Source organism: Hyperolius riggenbachi, chromosome 3 (genome assembly GCF_040937935.1).
Source record: "Hyperolius riggenbachi isolate aHypRig1 chromosome 3, aHypRig1.pri, whole genome shotgun sequence".
In the NCBI taxonomy this organism is placed as follows: domain Eukaryota; kingdom Metazoa; phylum Chordata; class Amphibia; order Anura; family Hyperoliidae; genus Hyperolius; species Hyperolius riggenbachi.
Genome location: NC_090648.1, coordinates 51,467,813 through 51,480,588, shown reverse-complemented (window position 1 = coordinate 51,480,588; position 12,776 = coordinate 51,467,813). Strand labels below are relative to the sequence as shown.

General features: G+C 44.1%; 1 protein-coding gene across 1 annotated transcript in view; it reads left to right on the top strand.

The window, feature by feature from the left end:
* The window catches only part of LOC137562603 (complement C3-like), a 168,623-nt gene that overhangs the window by 35,089 nt on the left and 120,758 nt on the right, over window positions 1–12,776 (top strand). Inside the window, exons 8-11 of the mRNA XM_068274107.1 lie at window positions 2,145–2,247; window positions 4,145–4,265; window positions 4,332–4,447; window positions 7,432–7,578. Coding sequence (XP_068130208.1) covers window positions 2,145–2,247; window positions 4,145–4,265; window positions 4,332–4,447; window positions 7,432–7,578 — 487 coding nt within the window. The remainder of the gene's footprint in view (window positions 1–2,144; window positions 2,248–4,144; window positions 4,266–4,331; window positions 4,448–7,431; window positions 7,579–12,776) is intronic.

Below are 12,776 nucleotides of genomic sequence, written 5' to 3'. Positions count from 1 at the left end.
CAATCTGTGTGTTGCTAGCCTAGCGACAATGTGCCTCTGTGTCCTAATATTGATTGCAGAAACCCACCTCTGTTTCTCTTTAAAGAAAATCTGTAATGAAAAAAACTCTCCTGGGGGTACTCACCTCGGGTGGGGGAAGCCTCCGGATCTTATTGAGGCTTCCACCGTCCTCCTTGGTCCCAAGGCGGCAGCGAAAATCCTTCCGGAGTGATGTAAATATTTACCTCTCGGGCTCCAGTGCAGGATCCGCTCTTCCCACGGAGATAGGCCGAAAATAGCCGATCTCCGTCAGGCCGCTCTACTGCGCAGGCACAAGTCTCCCTGCGCCTGCGAGTAGAGCGGACCCGACGGAGATCAGCTATTTCCTCCTATCTCCATCAGAAGAGCCGCAACAGCGCCTCCGCTGGAGCCAGAAAAGGTAAATATTGCACAGGCTGTCGGATTTGTCGGCTGTGCGTCCCGGGGGCTGCAGCGAGACCGCCGTGGGACACAGGAGGACGGGGAAGCCTCGACAGGGTCCAGAGGCTTACCCTACTGAGGTGAGTACCCCCCAGGGGAACTTTTTTCAGTACAGGTTTTCTTTAAGCCTGTTGTCTAGGTTATGTTTGATGTGGGAGGGCCAGTACGTTGTAGCATTAGGAAGGGAAAATTAGTGCAGAGCTGTTAAAAAAAAAAGGGTTGAAGGGATTTCACTTTTGGCATCACAGAAAAACAGTAAAGATGGAAACCGACAGAAATATTATTTTCTTTTTTTCATATCACATTTCTCCTAAATCTGACAGTGAACAATATAAACAAACAAGATAGATAAACTAAATAAGTAAATACTTACTGGACGATTTTGTGAAGGACATGTTTGAGAAAAAAGACTGGTTTACTGGTCTGCAACTCTGGCTATAGGTTCTGCTGTATGCAGAGGCGTCGCTAGCCCCAAAGATTAGTAGCAGGTGCCCCAGGTATATTCTGGGGTGCCTCGGAAGTCCCCCAAGCAGTCAGTTGTGGTGCCTCAATGACGGGCATGCTGGGAGCTGTGGTGCATCAATCGGGGTTATGCTGGGCGCTGTGATGCCTTTATGGGGGCATGCAGAGAGTTTGGTTCTTCTATGGGGCATGCTGGGAGTTGTGATGCCTCAATGGGAGGCCCGTGCGAGCATGGTAGGGGGTCCACTGGATGGTCAGGGAATGCTATGGAGGGACTGCCAGACAACCTGGCAGCACACCAGGCCACCCAGCAGCAAGCCAGACCAGCCACACAGAAGCCAGGTAACTCTGCCTAGTTATGTTTAAGTGACTAGGCCCATTTTCTGTCTGGAGCGCTCATAAGTGCCCCAGATCTCTTAGGATCCTAGCAACGCCCCTGACCATATGTAGTAGGTTTAATATAACATGGCAAAAGTGTAACTAGAGGGGAGCAGCACATGTGATAACAGGGGATTCCAGAGCTGTGGGGGGCCCCCAACTACTAACCTTCCCTTCCTCTTACAGTATACATTAGTTCATCCTCCAGATCAGGGGTTGTTGTGGCTACACTTGTTATTGGTGTGAAGATCATGATGGCCACACTTGTTTTAAGACCCTTGTGAGATGGGCCCCAAGGTCATGGAATGCACCAAGGGGAGGCAAGGGAGGGGGTGTATGTAAACATTGGGGGTCCCCATCAATGTTTTGCTGGGGAGGTCCATGAATTGTAATTACGCCTCTGTTACAAGGTTCCATTAGTTAGTGAACATCCCCTATTAGTAACCTGCCTTCAAAGCACTTTAGAATAAACATCATCAAACCATCAACAAGTCTGAAAACCGCTGCGCCTGCGTTGCCTTCCCCTGATGTCACCAAGAGCGCATGGCACAGGCACAGACCATACTGGGCTTGTGCAGTACGCTCCTGGTAACATCAGCGGGAGTGAGGACACGGCAACGCAGGTGCAGTGGTTTTCAGACTTCAAAGTCTGAAATTCCAGAAGTGAACCGGAGGCGGGGCCGGAGCATCGGTGAGTAGCTGTATGGGCACAGGACTTCTGTGGGGGACCATTAGAAGCCCCGGGTAAGTTCAACTCATTTTCTCCCGACCCCCCTACAGTGTCCTTTTAAGAATATGAAGTGCGTTTAAGACCTCCCATCTATTCTTTTTTTTTTTTTTTGTAGCTTTCTGCATGGGAAGCCGGTGGAAGGATCTGGATACGCCATCTTCGGAGTGATGGATAATAATGAGAAGAGGAGTCTTCCTAGTTCCCTCACCAATGTGACGGTAATAAGAACGCTTACGTCTTCACGTTGGATGACGTATGGCACGGAACTCATGGAGAAACATGTGGTCAGCTTTATCTGATGTAAGGTTCTAATTTTGTGGTTACAATCATGTGTATCCTGACTAGGCTCATGCAGGAGGAGATCACAGTAAATCAGAGAATTTCAAATCCATCACCTGATCATACTGGTCACATGCTCCTCCGTGAGTTCCCCTACAAGTAGCAATAGATAGCTCGCCAATAACCCCTTAACTTTCCAAATGGGAAATCTTTGTCAAACTGGAATGTATTTTGAACAGCAGGAGACATTGGCAGCACTTTCAGACAAAGGCTGCACCTAAATTAACTAAACGCATAGGTGTGCAGAGCTCAAAATACGGCAAATTACACTACTTGCATTTTAAACAGGTACAGCAAAGGAGGATGTTAGCTTCAGCAAAACAATATCTGCAACATATTATTTCTTATTAGACTCTTTCACGACTTTGACGTGCCCTCACAAAAGAGACTTAACCACTACTCTAACAGTTAAAACATAGTTCTTACCTTGTGCTGCTAGCCATAAATGGTATACACATTTTTTGACTGGCAGCGCTCCTAGGCTGAAATGAAACTAACTGAGGTGTGCAGAGCCCCCTAGTAGCTTAAATACACATCTTGAATACAAATCAGATGCAAATTATAATCTAAAAAATTGAATGCAAACTAAAGCACCTGGATGCAGCTAGCCATAAGTATGCTTACATTTTTTGAACAGCAGGAGATATTGGCCTAGAGATATTCTAGACAAGGAATTGTAAGACCTCAGTATGCTAAGAGGAAACTAAGCAGGCAGTCAATGCCTTAAAGTGTACATAAAAAAGGCACCCAGAAATTTGGGAGATAGCCAACAGTATAATAGCGATTCATTTAACCGCCACCCCCGGTGCAAACTCCCTTCCTGACTCATAAACTAAACTGCCCCCCTTGCAGAAAAATGCTAAATATCGCGGCTGCCATGAGCGCTTGTACAGACAACGCTTACCGGCAGAGATTTGGGTGCAAGCACATGCTATGTTGCCACAGTTTCTATAGCAGAAGGCCCCGGGCTCAAGTTTCCACCTGTAAGCGATACTTGTATGTGCCCTTAGGGCTGGTCCACACGGGAGTCTGCCCGGCTTTCTGTGGCGTCGCATTTGGTGGCGTTGCGGTGGCTACGCGTTCGGGCATTTAGCAGCCTTCACGTAGCATTCAGACTCTGCGTTTTTCTTCCCCTAGGGGAACATTACCCAGGGTGGTTAACCGCCCCCGGACGCTAAATTAAGTGTCCAGGGTCGCCTTGAACACCAGGGAAAATCTGGACCAGAACACGCCCGTAAACGCCCGTAAAAGCCTGGTGCACTTGAATGGGAGCGTTTAACGCTAAGCCTGACCGCTGACGGTAAACGCTCCACAGATGCCCATCTGAACCAGCCCTTATAGTGGTGGCCAAACTTCTGCGGCTTTCCAGAACCCAAATTTTATGCTTCGGTCTTAATCTTGTATGGACAGGCGCAAAACTTCAGGGAAAAACAGCTATGCCATGGGTTTTTGAACATGAAACGTGAACGTTAGTTCCACTTCCAAACTTAATACATATAATTTACACCAGTGAACATGGCGACTTTGAGAATCTGTTGTGGATCTAGTGAAGGCTTACAGCCATAGGTACAGATGAAATAAAATATCTGGGAAATGTATGAAATTTATCCAAAAAGTCCTGTGATTCAGATGGCCCCACCCATTAGCTCAATCGGCTCCCTAACCTCCCTTTTCCCTCAGGCTTACCAGCACATACAGGGAGGTCAGGACGTTCTGATTGGCTGTGCAGAGCAGTTTCAGTCAGAGGCCATTAATCTAAATGTCATGTCTTTTCAGATCATAGATGGAACAGCAGAAGTAAAGTTGGAACGTTACATGATAACTCCAAGATTCCCGGACCTGTCTATGCTGGTGGGAAGATCTCTCTATGTCACCGTTACGGTGCTTACCAACGCAGGTGGGTGTGTGACTATTTGCTGTCCCAGTGACAAAACTGGATACTGACCATCCTGTTCTCTCTCAGGCAGTGACATGGTGGAGGCAGAGAAAACAGGGATCCCGGTGGTGAACACGGCATTCAAAATTTCCTTCACCAAGAGCTCCAAATATTTCAAACCTGGACTACCTTATATGGCCATGGTAAGGTCTGCCAATAAAGGTGGGCTAAGTCTAAATGATAAAATACTAAAAAGGATAAAATAATTGCCTAGGGCCGGGTGTTTCATAAGGCACTGTAGGCATGTGCCTACTGGCGTCTGATGATGGGAAGGCGGCTCGCTCCCCTGCCCAAGTGCCTCCCTCCCTCCTTCCCTATGCAGAGTTGTAAACGAGAGGTTGCTCACCCTGGTCCCAACATTCCCCTGATGAGATCTCTCTTCAGCTGGGGCTAGCTGCTAGAGATGTCCCAAACATCAAATTTTGGGTTCGTGAACGGCGAACTTCCAGAAAAGTTTAGTCACGCGAACCGGGTGAACCGCCATAGACTTCAATGGGCATATGAATTTAGAAACCTACAAAGACTGTTTCTGGCCACAAAAGTGATGGAAAACTTGTTTCAAAGGGTCTAACACCTGGACAGGGGCATGCTGAAGGGGGACGTATGACAAAAGTCCCACCAAAAATTACAGAGTTGGCACAGAGACAGGTTTTAATCCCCAAAGGGCAGAAATCACAGTACATTCCTACATTTGAGGAATAAAGGGCTGCTTTTAAATGTCCAGAGTGGTAATTAGGGATGAGCAGAAATGACGCCCATGCGTAATTACGCATTGTAATCGTAATGCGAAATTTCGAGGGAATAGCGTTTTCAATTTCGTAGTTAATTGTTCCCATTCGTAATTGCGCTTGAATTTTTGCATAATTTTGTGCCGACTTTGGCGTTGAATAGCAAAGCCCCCATACATGCGATTGCTACCAAAATTGCTACATATGTAAAGAATAATACTAGGTACAAGTTACAAGAATTGTTCAAAAAGACCTTTTAATTTTTGAGAATATTGATTTTAAAAATACAAAAAAATGGTTTTTAAACTGTCATTTTTCTGAGTTTAAAAACCATTTTTCTTTGCATTTTTAAAATTTTGCTTGTCTCTAGCCTGCTTTGTTTATGTGAGGCTTGTCAATCAGCCTCCTCACCGCCGCCTCCATGACATGCTCCACCCATCACTCTCCGCCTCTGTTAGCTTCCTCCAATAGGAAGCCAAGCCGTGACCCAGGAAGTACTTCATGAGTTGCGGCTTGGCTTCCTGTTGGAGGAAGCTAACAGAGGCGGAGAGCAGCGGTGGGAGCATGTTATCGAGGGGTCAATGCGAAGGAGGCTGATTGACAAGCCTCACATAAACAAAGCAGGCTAGAGACAAGCAGATTGTCGCTAGCCTGGCGACCTTTTAAGAGGGAGAGCAGGGCACAAGAGGGGCTGGCGGCAGCGATAGAATGACACAGAGGCGTGTCATTGTGCACGTGATATGCCTCTGGGTCCTATTAGGATTTCAATATGCCACCTCGGGTTCTCTTTAAGGCTGCTTACACACTAAGACGTTACAGGCGCACGTTAGTGCAGCCTGTAACGCTCCCCCAATGCACAGCAATGTAACACAAGTGGGCTGTTCACACTGCCCACGTTGCGTTACTCAGTAATGCTGCACGTTCTCCCGAAAGTGCAGCATGCTACGGCGTTACAGCGGCTTAAGCCGTGTTAGACTGTTTGCACATGCTCAGTCAGGTTGGGGAGGAGCGGAGAGCGGCCAGGCACATGGCTAATTAATATTCACTGCACGTTGTGACGTGCAGTGTTTACTTCCTGGTGCGGCCGCTCTGTACGGCGATTGGCCGGCGGGACCACGTGATGCCGCATGCGTCCAAGAGTACGCATCACGGCATCACGAACGCCAGAGTAAGCTGCACAACGCGGCTCACTCCGACGTCCACATCGAAGAGCACCAGGCCTTGCGTTAGGTGCACGTTATACGACCTTAACGTAGCACCTAACGCAACGTCTTGGTGTGCAAGTAGCCTTAGTACAGCAGAACTTTGGTTTCCGAGCATAATTCGTTCTGCAAACATGCTTGTAATCCAAAGCACTTTTATATCAAAGCAAATTTCTTCATAAGAATTAATGGAAACCCAGGTAATTTTTTCCACAATCCAAAAACAGTTATAGTAAAATAGTACAAAATAAAGATGTCACTATAACTAACAGTATCATTGCCATCTGTTGTGTTGGTTTACCACAACTTTTGTGTGTGTGGCTTTAACAAGAAACTTATCCAATGACAGTTGTTTTTGCCTAGTTTTAATGACTACATGGAAACGTGACTTTGCACAGCCTCTACACTCAGATTAAAGAGAGCCCGAGGTGGGCTCAGAAAATAGACAAAAAAGTAGGCTACCTGATCCGCAGTGCTGAGCGGATCAGGTAGCCGCAAAAACCGCCGCTCCCGCAGGCTGCAATTGCTCCATTTCAACTCTGGGTCACGACACTGCGCTGAGAGACTGTGTTGTCTCTCATAGCGTGCAGGGAGGCGGGGGAGCGGCAGGAGGCGTGGCCAGGGAGGAAACCCTGGAAGAACGACCCTGGCGGGCGTTTTAAACAGGGAATTCCTCTCCCCTGTGTTTACCTTCGAGTTGGCGACAAATCTTGTTGCTAAACACGGGGGGGGCTATAGCGTGGCAGTGGGGGGGGGGGGGGGCAGAGCCATGTCATTAGGCAGAGAACATGGCTCTATGTCCCATCTGCCCCCCATATCTCCACCTTGGGTTCTCTTTATGTACAATCCTGCAGCGCCAAAGGGAGAAGGACTGTTGGCTCTGTTGTGATGATGTAACGCATGGATACTTTTTTTTTGCTTGTATATCAAGACGTTGCTTGTATATCAAGTCAAAATTTCACAATAAAAAATGTGCTTGTATTGCAAAGCGCTCTTAAACCAAGTTACACTCAATGCATGGTTTTATCTCAATTTGATCCCAAGCTTCAGCTGGGGTACACTTGAAGGTTTGTGAAGGTCATTAGCAGCACCTCTGAGGGGCTCACAAACCTCTGTTAATGTTTTGTAAGTGTAGGAGTTGCTTTATGGGGATGATGCTGGTATGTTCACTAACTGTTCTCTGTATGCTTTGTCTAGCTTTTAATACAGAACCCCGATGGCTCACCAGCTGACAGCGTTCCCTTCTGTACCCTGGAAGCCAATCAGTGTTATAAAACCAAGGCGGACGGCACTGGGGAATTCTTCATAAATACTAAATCTACCGAACTGGAACTGAATATACTAGTAAGTGTTTAGAGAGCAACTCTAGAGACATATAGTAGAATGTAGTAAATTATTCAGGATACCAAATTCTAATTATCCTGGTTTAATCATCAGAGACGATATACTGTATATATATATCCTACTAATATAATAAATGTGAAAGTTCGGATGTTTGGATGTTTGTTACTCGATCACGCAAAAATGGCTGAACGGATTTGAATGAAATTTGGCACACACATAGTACATTACCTGGAATAAAGTATAGGATACTTTTTATTCCCATAACCAAAAAGGGGGCGGAGACAAATACAAATTTAACTGGAAAATGTAAACTGCAGCCATTCTTACACTGTTAATGGCAGGGTTCTCAAACTTTGGACAGTTGGTTGCTGGGTGACTGGGATTAATATTCAGAAAGGTGGGTGGAGTCTATAAAAGCCAATCAAAATTAACCTATTGATTTTCAAGGGGAATATTTACATTGCTGCCATTCTTGCACTGTTAATGGCACAAACATCAAACCTGGTACAGTTGATCATTGGGTGACGGGTTCAATTTCAGAAAGGGGGTGGAGCCAAAAACAGCCAATTAAATTTGTTTCATTTCAATGCACATTATTGATGCCAAACACCGCAAAGATCACACACTTGGTAATTGATTAATTGTGTGTTAGGGTTAGAAAAGTAGGCACAGCCAACACCAGCCAAATACACCAGCCAACGCCGGGTCATAAGTGGGCGGAGACAAATACAAATTTTACTGGGAAAATGTAAACAGCAGCCATTCTTACACTGTTAATGTAAGGGTTCTCAAACTTTCCACAGTTGGTTACTGGGTGACTGGGATTAATATTCAGAAAAGTGGGTGGAGTCTATAAAAGCCAATCAAAATTAACCTATTGATTTTCAAGGGGAATATTTACATTGCTGCCATTCTTGCACTGTTAATGGCACACGCCTCAAACCTGGTACAGTTGATCATTGGGTGACTAGGGTTCAATTTCAGAAAGAGGGTGGAGCCACAAACAGCCAATTAGATTTGTTTCATTCCAATGCAAATTATTGATGCCAAACACTGCAAAGCTCACAAACTTGGTAATTGAGTAATTGATTCATTGTGTGTGAGGGTTAGAAAAGTGGGCACAGCCAACACCAGCCAAATACATAAGCGGGCAACACGGGGTCATAAGTGGGCGGAGACAAATACAAATTTTACTGGGAAAATGTAAACAGCAGCCATTCTTACACTGTTAATGGTAGGGTTCTCAAACTTTGCACAGTTGGTTACTGGGTGACTGGGGTTAATATTCAGAAAAGTGGGTGGAGCCTACAAAAGGCAATAAAAATTACCTATTGATTTTTCAGGGGAATATTTAATTGCTGCCATTCTTGCACTGTTAATGGCACAAACCTCAAACCTGGTACAGTTGATCTTTGGGTGACAGGGGTTTAATTTTATAAAAGGGGGTGGAGCCACAAACAGCCAATATGATTTGTTTCATTTTAATGCAGGTTATTGATACCAAAGACTGCAAAGCTCACAAACTTGGTAATTGAGTAATTGATTAATTGTGTGTTAGGGTTAGGTAAAGTGGGCGGAGCCATCACCTGCAAAATACATAATCAGGCAATGCCGGGTCATCAGTAGGCGGAGACAAATGCAAATTTCACTGAGAAAATGTAAACTGCAGCAATTCTTACACTTTTAATGGTAGGGTTCTCAAACTTTGCACAATTGGTCACTGGGTGACTGGGATTAATATTCACAGAAGTGGGTGGAGCCTACAAAAGCCAATCAAAATTCATGTATTGATTTTCAAGGGGAATATGTAATTGCTACCATTCTTGCACTGTTAATGGCACAAGCCTTAAACCTGGTACAGTTGGTCATTGGGTGACTGGGGTTTAAATTCAGACAAAGGGGTGGAGCCACAAACAGCCAATCAGATTTGTTTAATCTCAATGCAAATTATTGATGCCGAAGAGAGCAAAGCTCACAAACTTGGTTATTGAGTAATTGTGTGTTAGGGTTAGAAATAGTAGGCGGAGCCAACACCAGCCAAATACATACCTGAACAATGTTAGGAAATAAGTGGGTGGAGAAAAATACAAATTTCATTGCGCAAATGTAAACTGCAGCCATTCTTACACTGTTAATGGTAGGGTTCTCAAACTTTGCACAGTTGGTCACTGGGTGACTGGGATTAATATTCAGAAAAGTGGGTGGAGCCTATTAAAGCCAATCAAAATTCACCTATTGATTTGTAAGGGGAATATTTAATTGCTGCCATTCTTGCACTGTTAATCACCTGTACCTGGTACAGTTGGCCATTGGGTGATTGGGGTTCAAATTCAGAAAAGCTCACATACTTGGTCATTAAGTAATTGTGTGTTTGGGTTAGGAAAAAAGGGCAGAGCCAACACTAGCCAAATACATACCCGGGCAACGCCGGGCATCCAGCTAGTATATATATATATATATATATATATATATATATATATATATATATATATATATATATATATATATATATATCCTACTAATATAATAAATGGGAAAGTTCGGATGTTTGGATGTTTGTTACTCGATCACGCAAAAACGGCTGAACGAATTTGAATGAAATTTGGCACACACATAGTACATTACCTGGAATAAAGTATAGGATACTTTTTATTCCCATAACCAATAAGAGACACATACAAATTTCACTTGAAAATGTAAACTGCAGCCACTCTTACACTGTTACACTGGAGGTGTGTTTAGCTTCTAAGGGTACAATGGTTAATTTGCATATATTCAGCAGAGATGCACTGGGAGACATCTCAAGCTCACTCCAACCTGAATTATCGCAAATTCTTTCTGTTTTAAGAAAACAAACTTTTGTTTTTCTTAACATCTTAGTAAGGGGGCTTTTAGGACCATTGTAGTCCCTTACACACTCCAATGAGTTCTGGGTCACCATGAGCTTGCTGGTTAGTCTGTACCACTCGGTGTTACAAGCCCTACTTCATAGAGCCAAATTAATCTATGCCATGCACTGCTGAGGATCAAACAATCCAAAACAGTCTGTATGCATGTTGGATTATTATGGCCAGTGGCGTAGCTAGAGATCATCAGGCCCCATAGCAAAATGTTCATGAGTTCCTCAGATAAAGGCACTCTGGAGCAATGCCACCTGTCCCTACCCTATGGATATGACTTTATTGGGCAATTTACATTCTCATATAATCAACACTGCACATAGTTTATGGGCATTGAGACAAAGTCTGAAGGTGGAGAAACACAAGAAAGTTAATGGTGAATACATTAAGTACCCACTGGGCCTCCTCTTCTCCAGGGCCCCATAGCAGCTGCTATGGCTGCTATGACTATTTCTACGCCCTTGATTATGGCTCTGTACAAAAAGCTGACACATCATTGCATTCCAGCGGTTCTGGAGGTGTGTTTAACTTCTAAGGGTAACAATGATTCATTTGCATATATAATCAGCAGTGATGCACTGGGTGACATCTCAAGATCACTCCAACCTGAATTATCGCAAATTCTTTCTGTTTTCAGAAAGCAAACTTTTGTTTTTCTTATACTGTTAATGGTAGGGTTCTCAAACTTTGCACAGTTGGTCGTTGGGTGACTGGGATTAATATTCAGAAAAGTGGTTGGAGCCTATAAAATCCAATCAAAATTCACCTATTGATTTTCAAGGGGAATAAAGGGGTGGGGCCACAAACAGCTAATCAGATGTCAATGAAAATTATTCATGCCAAAAACCACAAATCTCACAAATTTGGTCATTGACTATTGACAATTGTGTGTTAGGGTTAGAAAAAGTGGCCACAGCCAAAAGCAGCCAAATACATACCCGGGAAACATTAGGACATCAGTGGGTGGAGAAAAATACAAAGTTCACTGCCAGAATGTAAACTGCAGCCATTCTTACACTGTCTGTCAATGGCAGGGTTCTTAAACTTTGCACAGTGAGTGACTGGGATTAATATTCAGAAAAGTGGGTGGAGCCTACAAAAGCAAATTAAAATTCACCTATTGATTTTCAAAGGAGTGGAGCCACAGCCAATTAGATTTATTTCATTTCAATGCCAATTATTGATGCCAAAGACCGCAAAGCTCAACAACTAGGTCATCAGTGAGTAATTGTGTGTTAGGACTAGAAAAAGTGGGCAGAGCTAACACTAGCCAATTACATACCCGGGCAACGCCGGGCGACCAGCTAGTATATATATATATATATATATATATATATATATATATATATATATATATATATATATATATATATATATATATATATATATATATATATATTTGTGTGTGTGTGTGTGTGTGCCGCGATCACTCGAAAACGGCTTGACCGATTTGAACGAAACTTGGTATACAGATCCCTTACTACCTGGGATGATATGTTCTGGGGTTCTCGCGTCCCCCCTGCACACCTGGGCAGAGCTACAAACAGCAAATCAGATTTCACCCATTCATGTCAATGGAAAAAATGTAAAAGGCTGCCATTCTCACAGTAATCAAACCAGTCCCCACACTTGGCATAGTTGGTCACTTGGTGACCGAGGTTACAAATCCAGGAAAAGTGGGCGGAGCATAAAACAGCCAATCAAATTTCAGCCATTCATTTTCAATGGGAAAATGTAAATGTTCTCAAACTTGACACACTTGGTCACTGGGAGAATAAGATTAAGATTCAGAAAAGTGGGTGGAGCCTACAACAGCCAATTCACCTATTGATTTTCAAGGGGAATATTGAAACTGCTGCCATTCTTACACTGTTAATGGCAGAGGCTTCAAACTTGCTACAGTCAGCCATTCACTAAAGGGGCGGAGCCACAAACAGCCAATCAGATTTCCTTGCTGGATAAACTGCTTCCATTCACACATTTTTGATGCCAGAAACCTGAAAGCTCACAAACTTGGTAATTGAGTGACTGTGTGTCAAGGTTACAAAAAGTGGGTGGAGCCAAAACCAAATTTCACTGGTCAAATATAAACTGCAGCCATTCTTACACTGTTAATGGCAGGGCTCTCAAACTTTGCACAGTTGGTCACTGGGTGACTGGGATTAATTTTCAGGATAGTGGGTGGAGCCTACAACAGCCATTCAACATTCACCTGTTGATTTTCATGGGGAATATTTAAATTGCTGCCATTCTTAGGGCTGGTTCAGACGGACGCTTGCAGAGCGTTTACAGCTAGCG